At 31.0% G+C, this 1073-nt stretch overlaps 1 protein-coding gene across 1 annotated transcript; it reads right to left on the bottom strand.

Moving 5' to 3' along the window:
- Window positions 1–551: 551 nt before the first annotated feature.
- Window positions 552–869, bottom strand: TRIADDRAFT_35126 (uncharacterized protein; the record flags this gene model as incomplete). Its single annotated transcript, XM_002119042.1, has 1 exon — window positions 552–869. A coding segment is annotated over one exon (318 nt), but the record flags the coding sequence as incomplete, so codon positions are not given.
- Between the last annotated feature and the right edge of the window lie 204 nt (window positions 870–1073).

Genomic DNA, 1073 nt, shown 5'->3' with positions numbered 1-1073 from the left:
AATTCATGATTCATTTCTGCTTCTAATGCTCTTTCTACTAGCTTCTTCTTCATTACTGAGAATATTTCGTCTTTTTTTATGAGATCTTGCGGATCTATTTGTGATATTAACTGATCTATCAGTTTTTCATCTATTTGATTTTTGTATTTTTCTGTCATTTTGTCTCCTTTATTTATGTTATTTTACCCTATACCGGGTTCACTTTTTACACAAATTATATGACAGACTCGGCAATCCAGGAAATTATCAACAAATGTAACAACAACCCTGGATCACCACAGTCGAGACTTCGTCCCTCCTTCGTGATGACATATACAGCAACAGTCATTGCGAGGATACAATAGTATCCGTGGTAATCCAGATATATAATCCACTTCATGGTGACAAGATTTGCTATAAATTTCTTATTTCTTATCTGCAGTTCGGGTTAAGTTAGCTTAAGTTTGTCATTAAATCACACTTAGCTCTTGTTTATAAAGAGCAAAATATCATAGTGGTTTATTGTTCAAACATTAAAAGATTTTGGCCGCAATGATAATAAAAATCTTATTCTACTTTGATGAAAACAGCTCTTGAAGTTCGCCACTCTTATACATTTCTTGCACAATATCACAACCACCTATAAATTCTTTATTTACATATAGTTGCGGAATTGTAGGCCAATCTGAATATTCCTTTATACCCTGCCTTAATTCCTCATCTTCTAAAATATTAATGCCAATAAATTTAACTTCTAAGATATTTAAAATATTTACAACAGCTGCAGAAAATCCACACATCGGCATCTCAGGTGTGCCCTTCATAAATAAAACTACATCATTTTCTTGTATTAAATTTTTGATTTTATTTTGTAAATTCTGATTCATAAATTACCTGTTTGTATTATTAGTTTTAAAAGTTTGGATTGAGAGTGCATGCAAATCAGTACCCAAGCAATCCTTTAAAATTTCATGCACTAATTTATGCTGATTAACCCTAGAAAGATTGTTAAATTTTTCTGAAGTGATTTTAACTTGATAATGGTTGCTATCTCCTACTGTATCAATTAATTCTATTTTAGAATTAGGAAAACC

The sequence above is a fragment of the Trichoplax adhaerens genome, genomic scaffold, assembly GCF_000150275.1.
Source record: "Trichoplax adhaerens TRIADscaffold_4346 genomic scaffold, whole genome shotgun sequence".
In the NCBI taxonomy this organism is placed as follows: domain Eukaryota; kingdom Metazoa; phylum Placozoa; class Uniplacotomia; order Trichoplacea; family Trichoplacidae; genus Trichoplax; species Trichoplax adhaerens.
The sequence above is the reverse complement of the archived record's forward strand: the minus strand, read 5'-3'. Positions and strand labels throughout refer to the sequence as shown.